The sequence below is a fragment of the Sorex fumeus genome, unplaced genomic scaffold (assembly GCF_029834395.1).
Source record: "Sorex fumeus unplaced genomic scaffold, SorFum_2.1 ptg000093l, whole genome shotgun sequence".
In the NCBI taxonomy this organism is placed as follows: domain Eukaryota; kingdom Metazoa; phylum Chordata; class Mammalia; order Eulipotyphla; family Soricidae; genus Sorex; species Sorex fumeus.
The window spans coordinates 5,053,563-5,076,174 of record NW_026606150.1 but is presented as its reverse complement, the minus strand read 5'-3'; the positions used below and the strand labels follow the sequence as shown (position 1 = coordinate 5,076,174).

The 22,612-nt window shown below is 63.5% G+C and overlaps 4 protein-coding genes across 9 annotated transcripts in view; 2 read left to right on the top strand and 2 right to left on the bottom strand.

Annotated features, from left to right (window-relative positions):
- The first annotated feature begins 5,619 nt into the window (after positions 1 to 5,619).
- EFEMP2 (EGF containing fibulin extracellular matrix protein 2) lies at positions 5,620 to 11,755 on the top strand. Its single transcript, XM_056132044.1, has 11 exons — positions 5,620 to 5,937; positions 6,174 to 6,288; positions 6,497 to 6,545; positions 7,002 to 7,205; positions 7,800 to 7,922; positions 8,088 to 8,204; positions 8,329 to 8,448; positions 10,167 to 10,286; positions 10,372 to 10,498; positions 10,738 to 10,933; positions 11,570 to 11,755. Exons 2-11 carry the CDS (start codon positions 6,175 to 6,177, stop codon positions 11,729 to 11,731), a joined length of 1,332 nt encoding a protein of 443 aa, XP_055988019.1. The 5' UTR covers positions 5,620 to 5,937; position 6,174; the 3' UTR covers positions 11,732 to 11,755.
- The window catches only part of KAT5 (lysine acetyltransferase 5), a 95,907-nt gene continuing 83,601 nt past the window's right edge, over positions 10,307 to 22,612 (bottom strand). For all 4 annotated transcript variants that reach the window (XM_056132040.1, XM_056132043.1, XM_056132039.1 and 1 more), the window contains one exon: positions 10,307 to 10,316. The gene's annotated coding sequence lies outside the window, so the exon portion shown is untranslated. The remainder of the gene's footprint in view (positions 10,317 to 22,612) is intronic.
- Positions 12,228 to 16,878, bottom strand: MUS81 (MUS81 structure-specific endonuclease subunit). 2 transcript variants are annotated; one of them, XM_056132037.1, is made up of 16 exons: positions 16,618 to 16,877; positions 16,388 to 16,517; positions 16,208 to 16,284; positions 15,722 to 15,820; positions 15,566 to 15,634; positions 15,398 to 15,483; positions 14,878 to 15,018; positions 14,678 to 14,773; positions 14,473 to 14,594; positions 14,292 to 14,389; positions 13,886 to 14,002; positions 13,720 to 13,815; positions 13,517 to 13,645; positions 13,181 to 13,284; positions 12,503 to 12,586; positions 12,231 to 12,428 (listed from the first exon to the last, which is right to left on the bottom strand). In XM_056132037.1, exons 1-16 carry the CDS (start codon positions 16,750 to 16,752, stop codon positions 12,362 to 12,364), a joined length of 1,650 nt encoding a protein of 549 aa, XP_055988012.1. In that variant the 5' UTR covers positions 16,753 to 16,877; the 3' UTR covers positions 12,231 to 12,361. The 2 variants fall into 2 exon arrangements, with proteins under 2 accessions (XP_055988013.1, XP_055988012.1); XM_056132038.1 differs by lacking the exon at positions 13,517 to 13,645 and having other exon boundaries at positions 12,228 to 12,428; positions 16,618 to 16,878.
- CFL1 (cofilin 1) lies at positions 19,134 to 21,951 on the top strand. 2 transcript variants are annotated; one of them, XM_056132047.1, is made up of 4 exons: positions 19,134 to 19,287; positions 20,851 to 21,158; positions 21,335 to 21,411; positions 21,542 to 21,951. In XM_056132047.1, exons 1-4 carry the CDS (start codon positions 19,285 to 19,287, stop codon positions 21,652 to 21,654), a joined length of 501 nt encoding a protein of 166 aa, XP_055988022.1. In that variant the 5' UTR covers positions 19,134 to 19,284; the 3' UTR covers positions 21,655 to 21,951. The 2 variants fall into 2 exon arrangements, with proteins under 2 accessions (XP_055988022.1, XP_055988023.1); XM_056132048.1 differs by lacking the exon at positions 19,134 to 19,287 and adding an exon at positions 19,645 to 19,767.

Genomic DNA, 22,612 nt, shown 5'->3' with positions numbered 1-22,612 from the left:
TCAGCCACTGACTAGCTAATTAAATTGGGCATAAACTCCATCTTATTTTTTTTCATAATTTTATTTATCTATTATTTTTTCTTCTTATATTTATTTATTGAATCACTGTGGGAAGTTACTAAGCTTTCAGGTTTAAATCTCGGTCACACAATGATCAAACACCTCTCCCTTCACCAGTACTCATTTTTCCCCACCAAGAACCCCAACATACCCCCCTCCCACCCCTCCCAATGCCTATGAGGCAGATGATTTCCACTTAACTCTTCTCTACATTGATTATATTCATTATTTTGACAAAAGATGCACCATTCTTGTTTAGGATTTACCCCCCCCAACAATCAGAATTGCTAAAAAGGTATTGTGAAGTACTTTGTTTTCTATAGCTGGTTATGAGAATCATATAATCTCGCTTGGCTGCAATAGTGGCCTCGCGATTTTGGATTTCTGCAAAGAGCCAGATAATTATGAGATTGGTTTCTGTGCATCCGGTGTTATGGCTGTGCCAGAGAACCACTCGTGGGGGTAACTCATGACCTCGGTAGGACGCGAAGAATGAGCCGGTACCGCCCCCCTTCCCACGAGACTGCAGTTGCCCATCAACGCAGGCTCACACCTGGCTTTCTTATAAGCTCTGAGGCAGTGGCCACCTTGCTGCTGGGGGTGGGGAGGAAAGGCAGAAGGGAGTAACAGCCTTTCCCTCCCGGGGAGGCATGGAGCCATAGTTTAACGAATGGTCCATTCACTTTTCTGCCACAAGCTGTAGGACTCTGGATTAAGTCCTTTTGGCTCTGGATCCATGGCCATTCCGGAGAGCCGCTTGTGGCGGGCAACTCATGACCTCAGTAGGGCGTGAAGGGCGAGCCGGTACTGCCCCCCTTCCCATAAGACTGCAGTTGCCCAGTCACCGCTGGCTCATACCTGACTTTCCAAGAAGCTCTGAGGTGGCGGCCACCTTGTATGCAGATGCATTTCTGCCAAAAGCCGCTGGACTTTGAGATTCTGAGTCTCTGGGATCATGGCCATTAATTAGCTTGATCAGGAGCCAGAGAGGCCATTTGTAGGCGGCGACTCGGGGGCTTGCTGGTAGGGGGAAGAAAGGGCTGGTTCCACCCCCATCTGGTGAGGCCCCACGTGTCTCGTCACTGCAGGCCCAAACCTGACTGTCCAGTGGCCTCTGGAGGATGGTGGTCACCGGGCCGCCAAGGGGAACAGGCCAAGGCACGAAATCTATTCCCACCTGGAGTAGCTCAGCGCCAGTAACCTACTGCAGGAACAGGACACATTTCTGCCAAAAGCCTTTGGGTTCTGAGGGTCGTTTCAGAGTCTCTGGGCTCATGGCCATTAAACAGTTCAATCAGGAACCAGAGAGGCCATGCCTCCAATTATATAGCTGAGCCAGAGGTGGTTTGTGGGTGTGTCTCCCGCATACCTAACTGTTGGTTGTTTACTTTCTTGGTAAACTTTACCCCAAGTTTTTGGGGTCTGGCCAAAGGCACAGCAGCAATTTTGGGGTATCTGAAAGCCTGACGGTGCCATCAGGCTGCTGATGCACTCGCCTCACAGGTACAAACTGACCTGCTGGAGGCACCATATCTCCAAGGTCCTGGAGTTCTGTGTTTCGTTTGGGGCCACACCTGGTGCTCGGTCAGGACTTACTCCCAGCTCTGCACACAGGGATCACTCCTGGCGGACTCAGGGACTCGTACGGGTGTGTCTAAGGTAAATGCATGCAAGACAAACACCTGGCCTGCCCTGCTATCTCTCCGGCCTCTCTGAGTCAAGGAGCCACCATCCTGGCCTTTGGCCTCCCGGGATCCACTCAGCAGAGCACTCAGGATCACCCGGTAGCACCTGGGCAGCAGTGAGGGTATGAACTCAAGGCCTTGTGCTTGCAAGGAAGGTGCTTGAAGCCCCTGGACCTTCTTTCAGGCCCTTCTCTTTCCTTGAATAAGAGCTCCTGTACACCAGGAAACTGGGAAGGGTTATCTGGGTTACACCCAACAGTGCTCGGCAGCCACTCCTATCTCAGTGCTCAGGGGGGATTGTTCCTGGCAGTGTTCTGGGGACCAAATAGTGCTGGAGAATGAACTCAGATCAGCTGTATCCCAGGTCTTAACCCCTCAGAGTTTTGTTTTTTGATTTTGAGGCCACATCCAGCGATGCTCAGAGGTTATTCCTGGCTCTGCACTCAGGAATTACTCCTGGCAGTAGTTGAGGGACCATCTGGGGTGCCAAGGATTGAGCCCGGGTCAGCTGTGTGCAAGGCAAATGCTTACCGGCTCTACTATCTCTCTGCCCTGCCCCAGAGGTCTTAATCAATTAATTTTTGCCACACTCACAAGTGCTCAGGGGCTACTGTTCTGAACTCAGAGGCTGCTCCTTGCAAGTGCTCAGGGGGGCCACGCAGTCCCTGGGACTGAACCCAGGCCTCCTGTATGCAAAGTGAGTGCTCAACCTAGTGAACTGTCACAGTCACTGTCCTCCCGTTGTTCATCGATTTGCTCGAGCGGACCCAGTAACGTCTCTAAATTCCACCCTTTTTGAAGTGTCCGATTCAGAGGCCCCTAGGGAGAGCTCAGTTGACAAAGAGCCTGTTTAGGCCTGAGGTTCAGGGAGGCCTTGGTGCCATCCCCACCTGCCAAGCACAATCCTGGCAGCTCTGCCTATTAAAATCCCCAGTGCCACAAATATGTAATCTCTGGGATGCCCCAACCAAGTATGCGATGCCTCCTGGTAGCAACAACCGCTAAGGGAGAAGGCAAAGTGTACAATTTCTTGCGGCCAGAGCAATAGCACAGCAGGTAGGGCATTTGCCTTGCACGTGGCCGACCCAGGTTCGATCCCCAGCACCCCTTGTGGTCCTTCAAGCACCACCGGGAGTAATTCCTGAGTGCAGAGCCAGGAGCAATCCCTGAGCATCGCTGGGTGTGACCCAAAAAAGAAAAAAAAAAAGAGTGTGCAATTCCAAGCATTTTTGTTTGAAGTCACAGATGTCCAGGGATTGAACCCAGGATGGACTTCACACATGCAAGGCAGGTGCTCTACCATGGAGGCACATGTCTGTCCAAATTAGGGACTTATAAGAAAATTTCTCAACGGAACCACCATCTCCAAATGCAACAGTTATATATACCTAGGTCGAGAAATCAACATGATGAATGACCTGGCACCTGAGTTGTGCAGGAGGAAGAGAGCGGCTTGGAATGCCTTCAAGAGTGTTGAAGAAATAACTAAGAGGACAAAGAACCTCCAGCTACGAGCACATCTCTTTGATTCCACTGTTCTTCCTGCATTAACATATGCCTCAGAGACCTGGGCCCTACGAAAACAGGATGAGAACGCTATTCGGGTCTCTCAAAGAGGAATCAAAAGAGTTATGCTGGGAATATCACGATTCACTCAAATGAGAGATAGAATCTGGAGTTCTGATCTTCATCAACGCTCAAGAATCAGGGACGCTGTCTCATTTGCCAAGACATCAAAAATCAGATGGGCTGGACACGTAATGAAGTTTACAGACAACCGCTGGACTAGAGCCATTACTGATTGGATTCCATGGGACATCAAAAGATCGCATGGACGCCCACCTACAAGATGGTCAGACTTCTTCGTCAAGACCCTGAATGATCGGTTTGAGGCTCCGCATGTTCCTAGAACGAACAGATGCCATTGGGCTACGCTAGCACGCAACCGGGATGAATGGAGACTTACTGACATCCGCTTGAGTAAAGGATGAATAACAGGGATTAAGTGATTAAGAAAATTTGCATAACCTGCACCATCTCCATAAATTTGAGCATCTCTGCACCCTATTAAATCTCATACCTATAATTGGTCACTCATTTGGGCTTTCTCCATCTCTGCTGGGGTTGGGTTTTTTTTTTGTCTCCAAATATACATCTAGATTGGGGTTGGAGAGATAGTACAATGGGTAGGGCACTTGCCTTGTACATTGCCAACCTGGGTTTGATCCTCAGCATCTCTTATGGTTCCCCGAGCACTCTGGGAGTAATGCTTGACTGCGGAGCCAGGAGTAACCCCTGAGAATTGTCAGGTGTGGCCCCCCAAACAAAAAAACAAAAACAAAAGATTCATCTAGACTTAATGTGTCTGTAAATGGAACAGAAACCGTGTTGGCTACATACAAGGCAAGGCCCCTATCCTCTGTACTATCGCTCTGGCCCTAAATTATTTTTGTAGTATTTTTTTGGGGGGGGGGGTTGGGGGCACATCAGTTCAGGATCAGTACTCCTGGCTCTATACTCAGGGGTCACTTCTGGCAGGCTCGGGGGACCATATGGGATGCTGGGAATTGAACCGAGGTTGGCTGCATGCAAAGCAAATGCCCTATCTCTCTGGCACCCTTACTTTTGTAGTTTTTAAATGAATGGCCAGTTTGCCACCTTGGCTGAGTGGAGCACTGTCAACATTGATCCCTTTGGTAGCATCCACAGCGGAACTTCTGCAGGGCTGGATCCTATCATCCTATCACGGCCTCACAGTGAGTCCATCTATGCATCAGTGAACGGACGTTGACTCTGGCTACACTGGTTCTTCAGAAGAGAGATGCAGTGAACTTTATGAAGAGTGCCCCCTACACACACACACACACACACACACACACACACACACACACACCCCTACACACATACATTTTCAGTTCTCAGGGTGAAGTGCTGGGAAGTGTGATCATTTTGAGGCCCTGCCAGACTTGTCCAAAGTGGCGGCACCAGCTAACACGCCTGCCAACAGCGTGTGCGCCGTCCAATTTCCCCACAGCGCGACACTTATTACTGCCCTTGGCTTTTTAGAGGGCTCTTATTTTTAGCCTCCTCTCCCACGGGGCTGGGAAGAATCTGGGTGTGGGGAGGAGCTCCCCAATCCTCCCTGGCACCTCGGAGCTCACCTCCGGACTCCCCAAACACACACACACACCCATACACCCACACCCACACACCTACACCATCCTCCCCTCACACACACACAGCCACTGCCCAGACGTGCGTGGGTGAGCCCGAGGAGACGCGGGATCCAAGTGGGAAGGGCAGGGAGGGTCCCCCCGGGATCCCAGGACACGCGGCCCCTTCCCGTCTGGCCCCGCCCCTTCCTGGGAGCCGGGCCCGGCCCCGCCCCGCCCCCCACCCGGGTGCGCCCTGAGCGGGGCCGGGGTCCGAGGGGACCCCTCCGGCCGCTGCTCCCGGCCCTTGCACACCCGGGCTCAGTCCTGCCTGCTCTTCCAGGGGCTTCCATTCATTATGGGCCCAAAGGGGCTGCAGCCCGCCCCTTCACGCAGCCGGGAGGATGCAGGGCGCGAGGGAGGCGACACCTGGCCGGGGCGCCCCGCGGATGGAGGGGAGGAGGGGGGACGGATGGGGAAGGGGAGGAGGGGGGACAGAGGGGAAAGTTCTGGTCTCGCCCGAGCGACTGACCACCCGGGAGCACGGCATCGAACGCTGGAGGGCTTCCCGTGCGGACCGGGGACCCGAGGCAGAGGGGGACGCAGGAGGCTCGCGGGCCCGGGACCCCGAGGTGGGCGCGCGGGGAGGGTCCAGGTGCGCGGGCTGACACTCGGCGGGGCTCAGCGACGGCCGCCGGGCGCCGGGCGCCAGGGGCAGTGTCCAGGGCGGGAGGCGCGCCCGGCGGCGCCGCGGGGGACCGGGTGGGGGCCTGCGGCCAGCCGGGGGCGGAGAAGCGGGGGGTCGGGGTCCCTCCCCCTGGCGCGGGCTCAGGAATCCGCCGAGGGGCGGGCGGAGGCGCCGGGGTGGGCCGCGCGGCGGGCGGCGGGCGGGGGGCGCTTCCTGGGGCCGCGCGTCCAGGGAGCTGCGCGTCCGCCCGTCCGCCCGTCCGTCCGCCCGTCCGTCCGCCGGTCCGTCCGCCCGCAGGCGCTGCCGAGCCGCCGAGCCGCCGAGCCCGGGCCGCGGGACGTCGCGGACCCGAGTGAGTGACCGAGCGGCCGGCCGCGGGGGCGAGGGCGCCAGCCGCGGCCCAGTCGGCCGCAGCCCGGGGCCCGGAGGCCCGGGGGGACCGGGCGGGGGCGGGGCGGCCGGGCTGGAACCCCTGGCCGGCGGGAGGAGTGGGGCCTCTGGTGGGGGGCGGCTCCGCGACCCCGGACCTGCGCGGGAGGCTGGACGGGCGGCGGAGACGCTGACCCCCGCGCCCCCTCCCTGCCCCAGGATGCTGCCCTGCGCTTCCTGCCAGCCCGGGGCGCTGCTGCTCTGGGCGCTGCTGCTGCTGCTGCTCTTGGGGGCCGCGTCTCCCCAGGACGCCGAGGAGCCGGACAGCTACACGGTGGGGACAGTGGGGACCTGGTCTGGGCCGGGACACGGCCACCGGAGGGGTAGCAGATGCTGGGGGGCGGAGGCTCCTCCCGGTGGGTGAAGGGGGGCATTGTTTGGAGCCGGCCGGAAGGGTGGCCGCGCTCAGGCCCTGGTTGGCATAAGCCTGGTCGTCGGAGGGGCGCAGGGGCGACCACTGGCCCCCTCTGGTCCCCTTGCAGGAATGCACAGACGGCTACGAGTGGGACGCCGACAGCCAGCACTGCCGGGGTGAGTGTGTTGTGTGGGGGGCTGACCCCCCTCCGGGAACTGGGGAGGGATCTGCCGCCCGGCCTGGGGGAGTGGACGCCCGAGCCCAGTGGCCCGTCCTCTGCCAGCGCCTGTGCTGGGGGCCGGCTCCGCGCTGGAGACTGGCCCAGGCCCTTCCTGCTCGGAGAACCAGGGAGCCCTGCCCCCACCCCATTAGCGGGAGAGCAGAGGGCACTGCCCCAGAGCTGGGCACCGGCCACCGCCCGGCGCTCTCCAGCCGGCCCTGCCCCTCAGCACCAGGGGCAGTGGCTGCCGGTGTGCAAGGCCCCCGTCAGACGGGCCACGCTGGGGCTTTCGGGGAGGGAGAGACGCTTCTGCAGGCAGGAGAATAAGGGCACTGTTGCAGCAGCCCTGCAGACCCCGCTGGGCGCAGGCCCCTGGACCCGCGCAGCCGTGCCCAGCAGGTTCTTCCCGCAGACGTGAACGAGTGCCTGACCATCCCCGAGGCCTGCAAGGGTGAAATGAAGTGCATCAACCACTACGGCGGCTACCTGTGCCTGCCGCGCTCGGCCGCCGTCATCAACGACCTGCACGAGGGGCCGCCGCCGCCAGTGCCTCCCGCCCGCCACCCGACCCCCTGCCCGCCGGGCTACGAGCCAGATGAGCAGGGCAGCTGTGTGGGTGAGTGGGTGGCCCTGGCACCCACCGAGCTTGAGCGCTCGGATGGACCTCACGCTCCGTCCTAGCTCTGCAGTGTCCTCGGGGTCGCGGGGGCAGAACTGCATCCAGAGCCTTCCTTTGTGTGGGGCCACTCAGTGGCCGGTGCCAGAGCTCCTCCTTATTCGGGCCCCCTTCCCGTCGAGATCCCGCCCTGAGAACTGCTGCTGGGGGTGGGGGGACCCCCACTCAGTCCCCTCCCCCCTTCATGCCTGCGCTCTAAACACATGACCCCAGGGTCCGTGCAGCGGGGTCCTTGCTGACCTGGCGTGGCCTGCAGCCCCCTGGGCTTTTGCCTGATAGACCTTGGCGGGTAGAGGGGACCCTCTGGGAAGAGTTTGGGGGGGTCTGCGCAGAACCCTGTTCCTGTTTGCCTGGCCGGCAGCTTGATTGCACTTTGGGGGAAGGAGCTGCCCCGGTCTCCTCTTTGGGGGCGCTGCGTTTTGGGGGAGTTGCCCCGGGCTCCTGTTTGGAGGGGCGTGCTGAGGGGGGAGCTGCCCGGACTCCCGTTCGGGGCGCTGCGGTGGGGGCGCAGCGGCTGAATGCTGTCTCCCGCAGACGTGGACGAGTGTGCCCACGCTCTGCATGACTGCCGCCCCAGCCAGGAGTGCCACAATCTGCCCGGCTCCTACCAGTGCACCTGCCCCTCCGGCTACCGCAAGATTGGACCCGAGTGTGTGGGTGAGTCCGGCCGCGCCCTGGCGTCTGACTCTCCGAACAGCGCCCTCCCCCGCCCTCCGACTGCGGCTCCCGCCACCCAGACCCAGCCAAGACCACCACCGGGGAGCCCAGGTCTGCCGTCACCCGAGCGCCCCCTGATCCCTGCCCCCGTGTGTCCCCTCCCAGACATAGATGAGTGTCGCTACCGCTACTGCCAGCACCGCTGCGTCAACCTGCCCGGCTCCTTCCGCTGCCAGTGTGAGCCGGGCTTCCAGCTGGGGCCCAACAATCGCTCCTGTGTGGGTGAGGCTGGGCCCAGCCCGGGGGGCAGGCAGCCCCCTTAATGACCAGCCCCAGTGAAGGGGGGGACTCAGAGCTGCTCTTCGGCTTTCACCCGCCCCTGTGTCCCCTCCTCCCACATCCTCAGATGTGAACGAGTGTGACATGGGGGCCCCGTGCGAGCAGCGCTGCTTCAACTCCTACGGGACCTTTCTGTGTCGCTGCCACCAGGGCTACGAGCTCCACCGGGACGGCTTCTCCTGCAGCGGTGAGACCCCCCAGCCGCCCTCCTCCCCCGCTGACTTCTGTACCCACACATCTCCCGTGTCCCCCAGTGCCACCAACCCCCAGGGGGAGCAGAGGCTGAGCAAGGATGTGGGTTCCCCTCCCCAGGGAGTCTGGCCCAGCTGGACTGTGAACCCGTCGCTTTTGTAAAGTGGGTGGCCTGGAGGGGTGAGTGGCACAGGACAGCGGAGACGAACGGTCCTGCGCAGTGGCACTTTGAAGTGCTTTGAACTGCCCCTTCTCCAGAACCTTCCCTCACCTCCTTGGCCTCATTTAATCCTGCCAACCAACCTATGAGGTGAGTAGGATTTTCTCCTTCCTCTGCAAAATGAGGACACTGATATCTCCCTCAAGGTTTGTCAGGCGGAATTACAAAACGCTAATAAGTCCCGCGTAGCCGATGATTCAGTGGAGAAGTTAATTGACCTGTGTGAGTGGCGTGGCCAGGGCGGTGCCAGGCGCTGCTGAGCTGTCTCCACCCTGCCTTCTTGCCCCTTGGCTGGCAGTGTTACCTGCCAGGTCCTGCTCTGTGGCCCTGGCACTGAGTGAGGCCGCAGGAGGGGAACCTGGGTGAGGCCTGTCTGGCGCTTGGCTGAAGGCGATTAGCAGGGACTGGGCAAGCTATTGAAAGTAGGGAGGATGTTCTGGGCTCTTCTGGGCTGTCCCACTCCTGCTTTGGGGGGATGTGGGTATAAGTCTTGGTTCACACTAGCTTACGGCTGACTCCTGGCTCTGTGCTTAAGGATCACTCCTGGCAAGGCTTAGGGAGTGATCCTCCCCCATGCTGTGCCAGGGAATGAACCTGGGTCAGCTGCGTGCAAAGCAGGAACCTTACCCACTGTACTAACTCCCTGGCACACCCTCTCCTTTCACGGACTGGGAAAACGAAGGTGCCCGAACTCAATAGGGTTTTTTTTTTTTTTGCTTTTTGGGTCACACCTGGCGATGCTCAGGGGTTACTCCTGGCTCATGCACTCAGGAATCACTCCTGGCGGTGCTCGGGGGACATATGGGATGCTGGGAATCGAACCTGTATTGGCCATGTTGGCTGCGTGCAAGGCAAACGCCCTACCCGCTGTGCTATCGCTCCAGCCCCAGGGTTTTTAAATGTTTATTTTTTGGCTTTTTGGGTCACACTCATCAATGCTCAAGGGTTACTCCTGGCTTTGCACTCAGGAATTACCCCTGGCGCTGCTCCAGGGAGACCATATGGGATGCTGGGGATCCAATCCAGGTTGGCCACCTCCGAGGGAAGCGCCCTCCCCACTGTTCCATCGCTGTGGCCCCCAAGGTTTTAAAATGCTTCATTTAAAATGCTCTGTCTGGGCCAGAGCACAGCAGGCAGGGCGTTTTGCCTTGCATGCGGCCAACCTGGGTTCGATCCCCGGCATCCCATATGGTCCCCCAAGCACCGCCAAGGAATAATTCCTGAGTGCAGAGCAAGGAGGAACCCCTGTCCATGGCCGGGTGTGACCCAAAAAGCAAAAATAAATAAATAAATAAAATGCTCTGTCCGAGACAGTGGTTTGTGGCCTGGGTGGGCCTTCTTTCAAAGCACTGTAGCCAAATATGCTTTCGGGGGCTGGGGGGCAGGTCTCGTACCCCCAGTTCTCACAGTCCGCCAGGGGGCGCGCCCTCAGCCAAGGCAGGTGTGTCTCAGGCCTTGCCCTGCGCGATGTCCTGACGCCCACCTTCCCGCAGACATCGACGAGTGCAGCTACTCCAGCTACCTCTGCCAGTACCGCTGCGTCAACGAGCCAGGCCGCTTCTCCTGCCAGTGCCCGGAGGGCTACCAGCTGCTGGCCACGCGCCTGTGTCAAGGTACAGGTTGCCCAGGTGGAGCGGGCAGTGACGTGAGGGGCTGGTAGCCTGACCGCCGGGTTCCAGCCCCTCTCCCCTGGTGCAGACATTGACGAGTGCGAGTCGGGTGTGCATGAGTGCTCTGAGGCCCAAACCTGCGTCAACTTCCATGGGGGCTACCGCTGCGTGGACACTAATCGCTGCGTGGAGCCCTATGTCCAGGTGTCCGACAAGTGAGTCAACACCATGGCAGGCAACCCTAGAAACTACAACTCCCAGAGGGCCTTGCAGCGGGGCGGCACCTCCTTGGCGAGAGAGTGCCCCGAGGGCTGATGGGAACTGTAGTCCTAACCACGGGTGCTCGTGTCTCGCACAAGCGGGACGATCCGGCGAGGACCGCGAATTTGGGGGAGATGGGCCAAGTTCAAGGGCTGGGCCGGGCCCTCATGCATATTCCCACGCGGGCCTCTAGCCGCTGCCTCTGTCCGGCCTCCAACCCCCTGTGCCGGGAGCAGCCGTCGTCCATCGTGCACCGTTACATGAGCATCACCTCGGAGAGGAGCGTGCCTGCCGACGTGTTCCAGATCCAGGCCACCTCCGTCTACCCCGGCGCCTACAACGCCTTCCAGATCCGTGCCGGGAACTCGCAGGAGGACTTCTATATTCGGGTACGGCACCCCCGCCCCTACCGCAGGCGGCCTTAAGGGGAATCCGGCTCCAAACTAGCGGCGCCCTCCCCTGAGCGCCCCCTGGTGGCGGCCCTGCTGCAAGAGGGAGGTAGGGGTGAATCAGCAGGGACAGAGGGTGACTTGCCAGCGGTTTGCCAGACCTGTCCTCCCCAGCAAGCACTTGTCCTGACCCGTTACATGCAGTTCCGGTGACACACTTGGACACCGGGTTCCAGGCCCTGTATTGGACCTTGGCCCCTTGGCCGGGATAAGAAGGGGAAGGCATGGGGGACTCCCGTTCCCCTCAGTGGAGCTGTCGGGACCCAGCGGTTCAGGACCCGGCGGTTCTGGCTATCAGTAAGGGTTGTCTGCTACCAGAATGATTTTTCCCCTTGCTGAAATGGGGTGCGCTGTGGGGGTGCGGGCTTCTCCAGATCCTAGAGGCCGCACCCCAGCCTGCATCACTAGCCCTGCTTAGATGGAAGCAAGCAGCACGGGAGACTCCTGGGGCCAGTGTATCCAGCTGGGTGGTCTCTGCCCCCATAGCCAGCTGGGGCTTAGAGACACAGGCATGGAGGCAATAGGGGAGGGGCCTGTGCCCAGGCTGACACCATCGGCATGTCCCCCACCCTGCAGCAAATCAACAACGTCAGTGCCATGCTGGTCCTCGCCCGGCCCGTGACGGGCCCCCGGGAGTACGTGCTGGACCTCGAGATGGTCACCATGAACTCCCTCATGAGCTACCGGGCCAGTTCTGTCCTGAGACTCACCGTCTTCGTGGGGGCCTATGCCTTCTGAGGAGGGAAGGGGCGTCCCTGGCGCTGGGGCTCAGGGAGGGGTGATGTGTTCTGTGTAAGGTGTGCGGGGGCGGTGAGAGAGGCAATAAAGGGAGAAAGACGGCGCTCCGGTGGTCGAGGTGGCTGGGTACTGCTGCAGTGAGCCCCGTGTTGGGGTGGCGGGGGTGGGTGCTGGTGGCGTAAAGGGGGCGTCTCTGCCCAGGACCTGCCTCCTGTGCCCCGCGGCTGGGACTGGTCTGAGTCCCCAGGGGAGGAGAGGGGCAGCTCCAGAGCCTGCTCCAAAACGGGCAGGTTAGTGTGCAGGGGTGCAGTGCAGCCCCTACCCCCACCCCTCCCACCATCCATCTGGGCACAGCCCCACTGCTTCCGGAGCCCCGTCTCCCAATCCATGCAGTGAAACACGCACACTCGTTACTGCATTCCACTCTCTCTCTTGCCAGCACCAGACCGCTGTGGGGCAACGCAGCCTTGACATGACCGAGAACCCTCAGAACCCAAAGTAGCTTCCAAGCTGCAGGGCCCCCCCAGGCCTGGATACTGGGGTTCCTCTGTAACACAGCAGGCCCGCGGGAGCTGAAGGGAGAGGCCGGCTGGGTTGGGGTGGCGGGGCAGGGGTGCCGCATGGCTCGGCTCAGGTCAGGGCACCTGTGCTGCAGTACAGCTGTGCCAAGGTCCTGCTGAGCACAGGGCCCAGGTTCCTGCAGAGGAGAGGCTGGTGAGAGGGGGCCCGGCTGGGCAGCCCCTGTCCCTCTGGGGTCCGGCGGTCGCTCACCTCTGCAGCCGGCCACACTTGATGGTGCTCAGTAACATCTCCTGTTCCTTGGGGGTGGCGCAGGCGTCGTAGGCGGCCAGGAGGCTGCGGTGTGGGAGGCACGCTGAGTTTCTGAGGCTTAACTAGTGCACTGCGGGGCTCACTCTGCTTGGCTATTTACTTTTCAGTTTTTTGGGTCACGCCCAGGGATACTCAGGGGTCACTCCTGGCTCTGCACTCAGGAATTACTCCTGGCAGTGCTTACGGGACCTTACAGGATGCTGGGGATTGAACCCCAGTCGGCTGTGTGCAAAGCAAACACCTTCCCCGCTGTACTATTGTTCTGATCCCGTGTGGCCATTCTTTTTTGTTTTGGGGCCACCCCTGGTGGTGCTCAGGGCTGACTCCCGACTTTGGCACAGGGATCACACCTGGTGGGGTGCTGGGGACTGAACCCGGGTATGCCATGGCTAAGACAAGTGCCCGACCCGCTGTCCTCTCTCACACTCCCCATCTGACCACTGGTCCAGAGGCCTTTCCCAGGAAGCATTTTCTGCTGTACCAGGACATCGGGTCCCCAGCTATCTCTGTCCTCACCGCCTGTCTCCATGAGCCCCTGGGGTTCGGCTGGGGCTCTCTAGAGTCAGATCCCTCCACCGAGCCTGGGTCCAGTGTGGCGCCCTGAGGAGGCGGGCATACCTGGCAGGGGTGCTATAGCGATCCACCAGTGCGGCCGCCTTCTCCCCACTCACTCCCCGAATCTGCATCAGCTGCCGAGCGAACACCTCCCGCACTGACTGGGCCTGCGGGGACAGGGGTGACCCGTGTCAGAGCGGGAGCAAGAGTTCTGGGGTTGGGAGGCCCCCCACCAGTTCAGGGCGCCTGGCGCCTGGCTGTGAGGACCCAAGGGCTCAGGCGGGATCTGCCGACACCCAGGGGGGCCATTCCAGCCACATGCAGCCCTGCCTGGGGACCGAGTGGGCCGGGCCTCGGGGACACTCATCCACCCCTTGGGCCCCTCTCCCCGGCCCCCACCTTGTTCTTCATGGCTCCAGCGTTGAAGTCACTGAAGGTGAGGAGGGAGCAGAGGGGGTTTGGCGGGGGGCCGGCCCCGGGTTCCGGGTCCCCTGAGGTGCCCCAGGGGCGGCTGCGGAGAGTGTGGCCCTGGGGGGAGAGGATGAAGACCCTCAGGTTCAGCGGGGCAGCGGGGCCGGGGGCTGCGCGTGGGCCCGGCTCACCTCATGCAGCCTCTGCAGGCCGCGGGTCAGGAGGGCGAGATAGGCCGCGGTCTCCTTGATGTCCGCCGTGCGCTTCACGAAGAAGCCATCGATGACCTGCGACAGACAGGGCCAGGAAGCAGGGGACTCCGGCCGCCCCGCCCCGCCCCCACGGGCCTGCCCTCACCTGGGTGTTGGTGATGGCCTGCAGCAGCGTGCTCTCGGGAAGGCTGAGGTTGTGCATGGAGCCAAAGGCCTCCACCAGGTACACCCGACGCCCCAGGCCGCAGCGCTTCAGCCGGAACTGGGGGGGGGGGAGGGAAAGTTGAGTGTGTGCCCCCCCCCCGTCCCCTGGGGGCCACCTGTCAAGCCCCCAGAGCGCCCGCGTGTACTCCCTGACTGGGCTCAGTCCGCAGCCAGCATGGGCCATTCGGGCCTCGTCACCCAGACCGCAGGGCCAGGCTTCCAGGGGTCCCACACAGACACTGCACCTTGCCCGCCCCCCCAGGATCTTCCAGGGGTCTGGCGTAGGGGCAACTGGCTGGAGTCCCCAGCCACCCAGAAGTGCCCCCGATTCCTGGCGGACACGGTACCTTCTGCTCCCGGAAGCGGCCGTCGATGATGCTGCTACATAGGTCATCTGTGCGCTTGCGCTCCACCACGTGGTCCAGGACCAGCTCCCGGGGGTTTGCTGCCGGCCGACGGGGAGGATCCCGTGAGCAGGCGTCAGTGCCCAGAGCCCCGCCGCTCCCGCCACTCTGGCCCCAGCCTTACCAGGGTCCTGGGGCTGGGTCTCCTGGGCCACCCACACGAAGTCCCCGACGTGGAGTCTGCGCACTGAGTGCGCCACGCGCAGCCGCTGCAGCTCCCGGAGCAGCTCGGCCCGGTGCCCTGCACTGCAGTGGCCAGGCGAGGTCAGGGCGGGCTGGCATGGGGGGCGCGGGGGCTTCCATCCGCCTCCCCCGCCCGCCTCACTCACCCTTTGGCCTCCCCGATGTCCACACACAGGAGCACCCGGTACTCGCCAGGCTTCAGCTCCAGCGCGGCTGGCTGCCCACTCCCTTCGCTGGCTCCGCTGCAGGGGTGAGGGTGGCAGGGTCCAGCTCAGCTATGGGTGGGTGATGGGGTGGGGGGGGCCTCAGCCCAGCCCCTCCTGCTCCCTGCTCGCCCCTGCCTCACCATTCAGCCGAGGCCTCTCGTGGGTCTTGGGGGTCCTCCCGGGGGGCTTCCCCGGACCCCAGGCCCACATCCAGTGAGCCCTGGCCCTCCGCCGCGGCCAGCTTCTGGGCCAGCGCCAGGCCCTCCGGGGTCAGTGAGTACCTGGCCGGCAGGGAGACACACAGGCCCGCTTCACCTCAAGGACTCGCCCCCGCTGCCTTTCCTAAGCCTGCAGGCAGGGCCACGCCTGCCATCCGTGGGCACCACGGAGACACGCACCTCCGGGGGATACTTCAGGGATGCGGTAATGGCTTCCAACACAGGCCAGCCCCCGGAGAAGCCTCCTGCAGTCCCGGAGTTCTGAGCCCGTTCCATGCAGCGTCCTCGGCAAAGCCACCCTGCCTGCACCCCCAGTTGGGTCCTCAGCAGCACTGCCCCTCATTGCAACCCACTTTGAGCTCTCAGACCCAGCAGTGCAGAAGCCAGGCTTGGGGGGAGGAAGGCTTTCCTTCCACGCTGCCCACCAGGGTGCGCTGCCCACCTGGCCGGTTGGTGGGTCCTGAGAATGAGGTTTCTGCTGAGCAGGGTCCGGAGGGCGGGCCAGCCTCGGGCATTTCCAGGGGCCGCCTGCCCATGGAGCAAGAGACCCTTAGGGACCTCATAACCCACACCCGGGGGTCCCCACAGTTTCCCCCCACCCACTGCTCACCCGTGGCGCTGTCTGGGCACACTTCTGCAGCAGCTCCTCCTTGGTGAGGAAGCCGTGGCCATCCGGGTTCTGGCGTTGGGTGGAGAGGGCAGGGTGAGGTCTGAGTGGGGGACACCCCACTCCCCAAACTACCCCCACCCCCGGCCAGGCACTGACCAGATGCTCCTGGAAGAGCAAGAGCAGCAGAGCCCGAGCCCTCGAGTGCCGGGCTGGCCAGTAGCTGCCGCGGCCTCCGGCTGTGGCCTCGCTCATTGTCTGGAAAGAGAAGGGGGCTGAGGGTCCCACCCCGCTGCACCCCCCTCTGTCAAGAGGGGCGAGAGGATGGGACAGCACACAGCAGGGGCACCTGCGTGAGTGCTGGGCGCAGGGCAGAGGCGCTAGGGGCGCAACACTCGGGAAAGTGACCCCACAACTTACAAAGCTTGGCTCCCCCAAACAGCCCAACTGGCCCCTTAACCAACGTAGACCGGAAACGAAGACCCTGGTGAAACAGGCCATTTGCTCCAGGCCAGGCACTCCTGGAGGCCAGGCCGGGGCCAGGGCCGTTAGTTCCGGGAGCCGGAAGCTCTGACTCCCACGCCCCCCAACTTTCTGCCCCACACCGCGCACCCCCTCCTCTCTGGCACCCAGGAGTCGCGGTACCTGCGTTTCCGCCTCTGCAGCTGGCCCTTCCCCGGTGGGGCTCGGGGCTCCGGATGGTGACGCGGAGGCCCGGTCACCTGCGGAAGGCCCGGGCGGTCACGCTGTGCTCGCGGAGGAGGCGAGGCCCGGGCGCGGGGGGCCAGAGGGGCGCACCTGGGGGCCGTCCCCGCCCGCGCTCACCGCCCGACGCCCGGTGCTGCTGCAGCCGCTGGTCCAGCATGCGGCAGAGCCCGTCTCCGAAGTGCTGCAGGATCTTGGCCTCTTTGCCGCTGCGCAGGGGCAGCGGGTACCGCCGCAGGGAGCGCAGCGCCTGCGGGAGGGGAGGAAGGGAGGGCGGAACCGCGTCGGGCCGGGCCGGGCCGGGCACCCCCCGCCGGCACCAGTCCCGCCTCGGGCGGCCCGGGACCCACCCTCTGAAACACGAAGCGCGTGCGATGCCCCTTGCTGGCGGCCTCGTCCCGCCACTCGGTCAGCCAGCGGACGAACAGCGGGTTGGGGCACACCGGCAGCGGGCGCTTCCGGCCCAGGCGGACCGGCGCCGCCATCAGCCGCGGGGCGGGACCCGTGGCGCCGTCTCCCGGGGGCGTGGGGCGGCCCCGGGATTCGAACACCCGGTTCGGGTGGGGCGGGGGCGGGACTTCCGGTCGCGTGGCCCCGCGGAGGGGGTTCTCGTAGCGCGGAGCCTCCCTCGACGCGGCAGGTGTCGGGCGGGAGCGCCGCGGCCCGCTCGGCCCCTCCCGCCCCCGTTTCGGATCAGCCTCGGACTCTCGCCTCCCGGACCCCGAACCTTGACCCGTGCCAGATTCCGAGAGCGGGTCCCCTCGGCGCCGCGACGGGGCCGACAGCGCCCCCGCTTGCCCTGGAGGACCGGCGGGGCCGGCGCCCGCTCACCCACCTGGGGCTGGGGGTGTCCCGCGCTCTCGCCCCTCTGGGCTGCAGGGAGAGCCCGGCAGGTGGGGCTGGGGGACACATCGGGGCCGGTGCTTGCAGGAGGGACAGCTAGGGACGTGGGGCGGGGGGGGGGACAGCCAGCCAGGGCACGAGAGGAGCGCAGGAGGAGCTGCTGGCCCCTCGGAGGAAGCGGTTGCTCCCGAGCCGGCTGCCAAGCCGGGCAGGAGCGCGGAGTCGAGGACCAGCGGGGGGAGCTCGGCGCTGGGAGGACAGGGGCGCGAGGACAGAGTCGGGAGCGAGGGGGACAAAGGAGCAGATGCCGGGCATCCTGGCGGGCTGGATCGGGGGACGGAGGGGGGCACGCGGTCAGATGTGGGGGTGCGGCCGAATGTTCAGAATCCAGGGGTTTGTGGCTCGTTGGAGCTGGAGGAGCCTCGGGAGGTTCGAGATGACGATCATACAAATGGATTCCCGGCTGAGAGACCCGTACAGAGGACCTGGGAATGAGGGTCTCACGGGGGGGGGGCGACGTGCCGGAAGCGGCGAGGGGCTGGCTGTCGGGGGGCCTTTGCAAGGAGCCGAGGGGTGGGGGGGTAGGCGGGCTCGAGGCGCCGGGCCCGCCCCTCCAGACTCCGCCCAGCCGCGGTCCCGCACCCCCAGGCGGCGGGAGCCCGCGACTCCCGCCCGACGCTGCCTTATAAGGAGCCTCCAGCCGGCGTTCGGGTTCGCCCCGCCCCCCCATGTCTCTTGTCCTAATAAGGACATGTAGGGCATCCCGCGGCTAGGGGCGGGCGGGAGCGCGTCTCCAGGGTAACTGCGAGGTCTCCCTCCCCCTTCTCGTTGCTCTAGGAAACTACGAGGCTTGCAAAAAAGGTGGAACCGGCCTCTTCTGGCAGGGACGCAGGCTGTGCGGGAGGAGGGGGGAAGGGGCCGAGCGGCGGTCCCAGGTGGGCAGGTGGAGGCCGCGGCCCGACCTCCACTGGAGGCACCCGGGAGCCGCGGAGTGTCTCCGACTACAAGTCCCGGCATGCTCCGCGGGCGCTCCGCTCTGGGGCGTCATTCTCTGGGGTTGAAGATCGGGCGTCCAGATCTTCAGTTGCACCCATTATTCTGCTAGTGGTGTGGGGTCCCTTGTTCCCTTCTTCCGCGAGCCTGTCTTCAGTTCTTGCGGAGAGGGAGGCCAGTTATTGTTCGAGGCCACCGGGATCTCTCCGCAGTCCCCCCACTCTGTTTTCTTTTTAATAAACCGGATGTTCTCAGATCTTGCGTCTCGCTTTTTTTCGGTTATCAAATTAAACGTATGCTTGGCTAACAACTCTAGAACGAAATTTAAGTGCGACTTATTATCGGTCTCTCTTTAGTAATAGTGGCGGCATTTCTTAAACCCCTTAAGAGATTAACTAAAAATCCTCTAAGGAAAAAAAAAGGGGGGGAAAGAGTTGGATGCAAAGACTCCCTGCCCCTTCTACCTTTATTACTTGGTGAACCTGCCAAACATGTTATAAAGCAAGGGTGAAATTCTATTCTCGAAGATTTCCTTGGAAATGTTTCCCCTTTTGTATGTTTTCCGCTTTAGTGAATTTGCAGACACTTTTTTTTTAGGTGGCATGGGGGGTTGCTCATTGATCAGTGCAAGATTCTTTAGACGTGCCAGTCCCTTAGTCAAGGACTGCATTTCTGGTCCATCGTGGCGTCGATTCAGAAGAGCAAAAGACTGACTCACTTGAGGCTTCTGAAGCCAGAATGGGTCAAGCTGGACCTTGGGAAAACCGTTTCCCTGCGCGGTAAAAAGCCGCGAAATCCGGGCTCATTTTCGGGTCAGATTACCAAGCGCCAGGGCCTCGGCTCAGCGCAGAGCGTTTCCTGAAAACTCGGGCCAATCGGCGAGCGCTCCGCGGCACGGCCCGCCCCCTGGGCGGAGACTTCCGGCCGGCAGTGCGGCGCGGCGCGAGCGGCTGCCTGCAGAGACTGTTACCCAGCGAGCCCGGGGGCGGCGCAGGCCCCTCGGACTCCATTTCCCGTCGGCCCGCGGGGGGAGCGCCGGAAGCCCGCCCCGCCCCTCATTGTGCGGCTCCTACTAAACGGAAGGGGCCGGGAGAGGCCGCGTTCAGTCGGATCCCGGCAGCAGCTGCGGCGCCCGCGTCTTCCCGAGCTCTCGTCGCCGTCTCCTTTTCGCTTCCGGAAACATGGTGAGCGCCGAGCCCCGGCGTCCGAGGGGAGGCGGCTGCGAGCCTGTCGCCGCGCGCGCGGCCGCGGAGGGCCGAGGAGGGCGACGCCGGCGCCCCCTCCCCCAGCGCCCCGGGCGGGATGGGGGTCTCGTGCCGAGGGGCGGGCGGCGGCGGGCCGCGCGTGCGCGCCCGCGGGCGGCGGCGAGGGCCGGTGCGGACGCCGCTCGCGCGCCCCCTGGACGCCCGCTCCCCTCCCCCACCCCGCTGGTGCGCCCGCGCGGACACCGGCCGTGGGGGAGGGGTCCGGGCCGCGCGCGCCCGCCCCTCGGGGGAACCAGCCGGGGGCGCGCGCCGCGGGCACACGCGGCTCCTCGGCCCGGCCCGGCGCGGCCGGGGGCGGCGGAGGAAAAGCGCGCGAGCGTCCGAGGCGCGCGCGCCCCACCCAGGCTGTTCCTGTCTCCTCGTCACCCGCCCTCGGCCGGCGGCTGGTGGCGAGCGCAGGTGGCGGGGATGCGGGACGCCCGGCGGGGGCGGCGGGGTGCGGGCGCCCGGTGGACGCGGCCCAGCTCGCGGCCCCAGCGGACTGCCGGGGTGCTGGCGGCCGGCGCGTGCGCACTCCGCGCCCGGGCGCGCGCGGCGGCCCCGGAGCCCGGGACCCGCGGGGGCCGCTCGCTTCCCCGGATGGGGCCCGAGGGTGGAGCCGAGTTTAGGGAAGTGACCCGGGCGGCCGCCGCCCGGAAGCCCCCGAGGCCCGCGGGAGCCGCAGCTTGGGTAACTCGGCCCCGGCGCGCACCCGCACCCCGGCGGCCTCCGCGGTGACGGCGCTGCGGCCGCTGCCTGCGGACTGCGCTCCGGGAGGGGACCGGGCCGGGCCGGCCGCTGGCCCCGCCTACTCCGGAAGCGGCGGCATCACGTGGCCCGCTTCCTCTGCAGTTCCGGGAGGGGGGGCGCGACCGATTTCGCTAGGGACCGGCGCCCCGTCCCGGCCAGGATGTCCTTAGCAGCGCCCCGACGTTTCGGGGCGCGCCGTGTGCCTGTTCCCCGCCAGAGGTCTGGACCCGCGTTGGTCACCGCGGCGGGGTCGCTGGCGGGGGCACTCCCGCGGAGAAGAGCATCGTGTAGGGAGTAAGTGCCCTTGCAGTGGGACAGCCGCGTTGGAGCGCAGCGCAGTTAGTGTTCCCTCTAGCATTGGGGGCCTGGGAGCAGGGGACAGTAGCTGCTGGCAGATGTGTCCGGGTCCCTCCCTTTCTCGGGTCTGGGAAGCTGCGTCAGCACTCTGGACTCGAAGCTGACGGGTCCCCCGAGCTGGGAGTTGGGGCTCCTGGTCCTCTGGTCCCCTTGTGGGGCTCCGTGTCTAGCCTGAGGGGTGGGGACGGCGCTGCTCTCCCTGGGGACAGTCCCTGCTGCCCCTTGACTCTGGGCGTGGCGTGATCCTTTGCGATGTGGGTGGGGAAACTGGCACCTGTCAAGGGAAGGAGTGGCTCGGCCTGGGGGCTCTTCTCGTGGCACCCTATCTCCCGAGAGAGCAAGGGCAGCAGTTCCCGGAGGCTCTTCCTCACCGGGCGGGTGTGGCTTGTCCCCCAGGCTTCCGGCGTGGCTGTGTCCGATGGTGTCATCAAGGTGTTCAATGACATGAAGGTGCGCAAGTCGTCCACCCCCGAGGAGGTGAAGAAGCGCAAGAAGGCAGTGCTCTTCTGCCTGAGCGAGGACAAGAAGAACATCATCCTGGAGGAGGGCAAGGAGATCCTGGTGGGCGACGTGGGCCAGACCGTGGACGACCCCTACGCCACCTTTGTCAAGATGCTGCCCGACAAGGACTGCCGCTACGCCCTCTATGACGCGACCTACGAGACCAAGGAGAGCAAGAAGGAAGACCTGGTGTTCATCTTCTGGTGAGCCCTGGCAGCTGCCTCCAGGGACCTCTGTGGCTCTGGGCCCTCCCTGGGAGGGGGTGTCTGTGCTGAGGCGGACTGGTAACAGCCAAGTGTGGGTGCTAGTGGCCAGCCCAGGGGGGGTCTTAGAGGGCGGTAGGCCATTAGCTCTGAGTAACAGGCGCCTTCCCTCCCAGGGCCCCAGAGTCTGCGCCTCTTAAGAGCAAAATGATCTACGCCAGCTCCAAGGATGCCATCAAGAAGAAGCTGACGGGTAAGGGCCAGGGTTGGGGCCTGGGCCGGGCGGGCGCGCCGCTTCCCTTCCTCCCATCTGTTCTGTGGGCTCCTTCCCAGCCGCAGCCCCTCCCCCTCCCGCTCACAGATGCTCCCGCTTTTCCCTGCAGGAATCAAGCACGAATTGCAAGCAAACTGCTACGAGGAGGTCAAGGACCGCTGCACCCTGGCAGAGAAGCTGGGGGGTAGCGCCGTCATCTCCCTGGAGGGCAAGCCGTTGTGAGCCCCCTCCAGCCCCCTGCCTGGAGCATCTGGCGGCCGAGCTGCCTCCGGGGGTTGCAGGCTGCCCCCTTCCTGCCAGACCTGAGGGGCTGGGGGATCCCAGCAGGGGGAGGGCAAACCCTTCACCCATTTGCCAAACAGCCCCCCCACCCCCCGGACCTTCCTCTTCCCTCCATCCCCGACGGTTCTGGCCTTCCCAAACTGCTTTTTGATCTTCTGATTCCTCTTGGGTTGAAGCAGACCAAGTCCCCCCCCCCCAGGCACCCCAATTTTGGGGGACCTGTATTTTTTTTAACGACACCCCACCTCCCCACCTGCTTCCCCTTTCCCATGCTGCCAACTCTAACCACAATAGTGACTCTGTGCTTGTCTGTTTAGTTCTGTGTGTAATGGAACGTTGTGGAGATGACCCCCTCTGCGCGCCTCACCCCTCCCCTCCCCTTGGCCTCTCCACTCCTGGAGCACTAAGACTAAGGGACCTTCAATTAAAAAAACACAACAATAAAAAGCCTCCTGGTGTGGTCTTTGTCTCAGGCTCGGGGCCCACAGGTAGCAGAGGAAGGAGCCCCAGACCTGACCTCGGCCAATTCCTGCTCGTCCTCTTTGCTCCCCAAGACCGGCCCTCACGTTCTCAGGTGGTCCCGGCTGGTGTCTGGCTACTTGAGAAAGTGGAGCCGGGGTTCAGGCTGCAGGGACCCCGACTGCCGACTCCAGGCCTGCTAGCTGCCCCGCCCTGCCCAGAGGAAGGCAGCTGTGGAGTGAGCAGGCCAGGCTCCCTCATGGGCACTGTCTCTCCGTCTCAGCCCTGGCCTCTGCCTTCCTCACGGGCGGGCCGCGTGGCTGACTCACGAGGGCGGGTTGGGCCCAGGGTTGCTGTGCGTCAGAAGTGAGCTGAGCATTTAGCACACTGGGCAGGGCCGGTCAGGTGCAGCCAGGACTTCAGACCCAGTGTCCCAGCC

What these genes read in the sequence shown, in the direction of transcription:
- CFL1 (XM_056132047.1), top strand. An exon ending in GACCTGGTGTTCATCTTCTG is followed by an intron (nt 21,159 to 21,334) that starts GTGAGCCCTGGC and finishes CTTCCCTCCCAG; the next exon opens with GGCCCCAGAGTCTGCGCCTC. An exon ending in CATCAAGAAGAAGCTGACGG is followed by an intron (nt 21,412 to 21,541) that starts GTAAGGGCCAGG and finishes TTTTCCCTGCAG; the next exon opens with GAATCAAGCACGAATTGCAA.
- EFEMP2 (XM_056132044.1), top strand. Translation starts at nt 6,175, where the DNA reads ATGCTGCCCTGCGCTTCCTGCCAGCCCGGGGCGCTGCTGCTCTGGGCG. An exon ending in AGGAGCCGGACAGCTACACG is followed by an intron (nt 6,289 to 6,496) that starts GTGGGGACAGTG and finishes GTCCCCTTGCAG; the next exon opens with GAATGCACAGACGGCTACGA. An exon ending in GGCCACGCGCCTGTGTCAAG is followed by an intron (nt 10,287 to 10,371) that starts GTACAGGTTGCC and finishes CCCCTGGTGCAG; the next exon opens with ACATTGACGAGTGCGAGTCG.
- MUS81 (XM_056132037.1), bottom strand. Translation starts at nt 16,752, where the DNA reads ATGGCGGCGCCGGTCCGCCTGGGCCGGAAGCGCCCGCTGCCGGTGTGC. An exon ending in GTGCCCAGACAGCGCCACGG is followed by an intron (nt 15,484 to 15,565) that starts GTGAGCAGTGGG and finishes CTCCATGGGCAG; the next exon opens with GCGGCCCCTGGAAATGCCCG. An exon ending in AAGTGTGGCCGGCTGCAGAG is followed by an intron (nt 12,429 to 12,502) that starts GTGAGCGACCGC and finishes TCTCCTCTGCAG; the next exon opens with GAACCTGGGCCCTGTGCTCA.